Consider the following 3,326-nt stretch of genomic DNA (forward strand, 5'->3'; position numbering starts at 1 on the left):
CCCTCTCTCTCTGACCCTCCCCTGCTCACGCTCTCTCTCTCTCTCCTAGAAATAAATTAAAAAATATAAAAAAAGAAAATAAATAAAAACATTTTTAAATTTTTCAAAAAGAAAGAAAAGAAAAAGGACACAAACATACCACTATTACACGCTTTAGAGAAACAGAGCCCGTGAATAGGGCCCCTCCAGGGTTTTAGTGGGGACCCTGTCCCAGGAGGATCCCAAAATTCAAGCCGCAGCAGGGCACGGGAAGATGACCTCCGCACAAAACAGCCCCACCAGCTCTGGGGCCGAAGCCAAAAACCAGAACAACGTGGTCGTGGCCCCCGCGGTCCCGCAGTCCACCGAGCAGGGCGGGTGCGGTGATATCAGAACCGGGGACCGTGACTCAGGGGGCTGCCGCCCCGGGAAGCCCAGCCCTCTGCCCTCGCCCCCACCCTCACAGCCGGCCTCCTCCAGGCACCCACCCACGTCCGCCTCTCTGTGGCCTGTAGGTGATCCTGGGGAAGCTGTATGAGACCCGCAGCAGTCAGCTGAGGAAGTACAAGCCGCCCGTGAAGCTGGACGCCCTCTGGCATATGCCTCACTTCCAGAAGGTCAGTCTCGCCTCCACCCGCCCCTTCCCGCACTCAGGGTGGGTGTCTCTCACTTTGCTGGGTCCTCACCTGTCTTCTAGGCGGTGAGCTTCTATCGGCTTCTAACCACCAGTTGGTATAATAACAGCAACTATTATATATATATATATCTTTTAATGTTTTAAGCTTATTTATTTTGAGAGAGTGTGTGTGTGAGCGGGGGAGGGACAGAGAGAGAGGGAGAGAGAGAACCCTAAGCAGGTTTCGCACTGCCAGCACAGAGCCTAACTCGGGGCGCGAGCCCGAGAACCATGAGATCATGACCTGAGCTGAAATCGAGAGTGGGACACGTAACTGACTGAGCCACCCAGGCGCCCAGACAGCAAGTGTCATATTATTGTTACATCGTCTCATGTCATCTCCCTGGTCCTTCACGTTGATTGAAGTGGAGCTTGGCCACAGGGAGTGTGGCCATCGCGGGCTTGAGTGGCCGCCTTGCGCTGAGCACAGAGCCTGGGTGTCTGTCCGCCACAGTAGACACTGTCTGGGCCAAACCCCCCTCCGCCGATGGGGTCATCAACGCGCCACATTCTGCACTGGGGGGGAGGACGGCCCCTCGCCACTGCCGCTAAACCCCTTGCAGGGGGGCGTCCCTGGGGAGAGGGGAGCACTCAGAATGATCTAGCACCCGCCATGCTCCGCCTCCGAACTGAACTCATGTTGATTAGGCCAGGCGGCCCCATCACACCCAGAGGGGGCTTCACCTTCGGAGAACTTTAGCCGGGGAAGAGCGATGTGAGGGCCGGGGGCGTGGTCCAGAGGAGATTTGGGGACCGCAGCTTCCGAGTGCCCAGCTCGGGCCCCGCGAGCCTTTCCGGGGAGCCTCAGGGACACGCGCGGCTCCAGGAAGACAGCTGGACAGAGCAGCGTTCCCGGCCAGCCCGGCCCACCCGCGGTATCGAGTTAAACTGCAATTTAGACAATGAAGGGGCCAGTGCCTTCCTGAGCCTAATGCAGTCGAACAGGCTGCCGACTTCTGCGGAGAAGCCTGCCTGCCCCCCGACGCGGCCTCTTGCGTCCTGCGCAAGTGGCCTCCGTCAGCACATGTCAGTGACCATCCGCCCGCCGCCCATCAGCCCGTGCCGCCCCGCACGCAAACTTGACCGGGCGCAGAGCCGGAGGCGCTGGGAGGCTGGAGGCGCTGAGCCTGGGCAGCTCCACTCTGGTTTTTCTGTCTCCCCCAATTTCCTGCCTCTGTAACCACGTTTCCCCCCGACCCCTCTCTCCACAGCCTCCTGCCCGGCCCCTCCTTCTGTTGTCTTTCCTCCTCTGCTCTGACCACTCTGATTTTCTCTCTGATTTGCGCTGGGATGCTGCCCCGGGGAGGGACGGGGCCCCAGGGCCCCACAGGCATGAGACCATCCCCCCTCCCCCCCACGTCACTCGGCGGCGTCAACCCCCAGCCTCTCGGCTCCGATTTGGAACCTGCCCGTAGCCACCAAGGCCTGGACAAAGAGAGGGCTCAGGTGGTCTTGGCCCAGCGGAGCAAGGAAGGGGCCTCCACCCCAACCCCCCTGCGCGATGCTCCCGCGTCAGGAGCCGGTGTCACACAGCGGCGACCCCCCGGCGCCTGGCCCCGGCTGGGAGCACAAGTTCAGAAGTGAACGGACAAGTTTCTGTTTTCAAGAGAGGGGACTGGCCTGCTGGACGGCTGTGTGGACCGTGGGCGGGAACAGCAGGAGGGGTCCAGTAATGCGACACTTTTACTCGGTGCCGGCATCGTGCTAAGTCACGTTCGGGATTAGTGAGCCTCATCTTCAGAGCGAGGGTGTCCCGCCCCCGACTCCGGGCGGCACAGAGTTGGGGCTGTCCTGCCCCTGACCTGGAAGCCATGTCCCTCGGACCGTTGGGCCCACTGTGTCCTGGAAACAATGAAGAAGAATAAAAATGCGAGCCCCAGCGTGCACAGGGTGCTGGCCGTCTTTTTGGGAATGTTCATGGGGTTCCGGAAGTTTCTTTGCAGGCCTCTCAGAGCAGGGCTCGACCCTGGGCAGCACCCTGGACAGCCCAGCAGAGACCCCCCCCTCCCCCCCCGGAGTGATGCCTTTATGGATGCAACGCTCAGAACCTACCCCCGTTGGGGAAATACCACCCACAAAAAGTATCTCATAGAAAGTATGTCCCCATTCCACGGATGTGGAAACTGAGGCACAGAGGGGTGAAGGAACATGCCCTGTTAGAAAGGGTCCCTGGCCTCCTGAGAATCCTTCCTTCACTCTGGCCACACACCAGCAGGTGCCTCTTGAGCACGGCAGGGCCCCTCTCTCCCCTTCACAGTATGTATCCTCATCACAATTAATTAGTTAATTGGGCAATTAGCTGTCCATCTTCCCCAGCAAAACGTGAGCCCCCTAGGGCCATGCCTGTTGTGAGTCTCACCGTATCCCCAGAGCCCTGCACCCAGTGAGTGCCCAGTAAATATGGAAAGAATGAAGGAGATGAATGAATGAATGAATGAATGGATGGATGGATGGATGGAAGGATGGATGACCGGTACAGCCCAGAATGGCAGAATTAGAAAGCCTGCGGAGACCTGATGGAAGCCCCTTCCCCACCTGAGTGTCCCGGCGCCCCCCACCCCTGGCTGCCCTGACCACCGGGCCTGGGCTCAGGAGGGCCAGCGGCGAGGGCGGGGGCGCGGGGCGCCGGGCGGCCCGCGAGAGGCCCTGGGAGGCTCTGTGTCCCTCCTGG

At 60.0% G+C, this 3,326-nt stretch overlaps 1 protein-coding gene across 1 annotated transcript in view; it reads left to right on the forward strand.

The window, feature by feature from the left end:
- CFAP77 (cilia and flagella associated protein 77) overlaps window positions 1–3,326 on the forward strand; it is a 130,961-nt gene that overhangs the window by 105,632 nt on the left and 22,003 nt on the right. Inside the window, exon 5 of the mRNA XM_077768507.1 lies at window positions 495–596. Coding sequence (XP_077624633.1) covers window positions 495–596 — 102 coding nt within the window. The remainder of the gene's footprint in view (window positions 1–494; window positions 597–3,326) is intronic.

This window comes from Crocuta crocuta, unplaced genomic scaffold, assembly GCF_008692635.1.
Source record: "Crocuta crocuta isolate KB4526 unplaced genomic scaffold, BGI_CrCroc_1.0 scaffold35, whole genome shotgun sequence".
Lineage (NCBI taxonomy): Eukaryota > Metazoa > Chordata > Mammalia > Carnivora > Hyaenidae > Crocuta > Crocuta crocuta.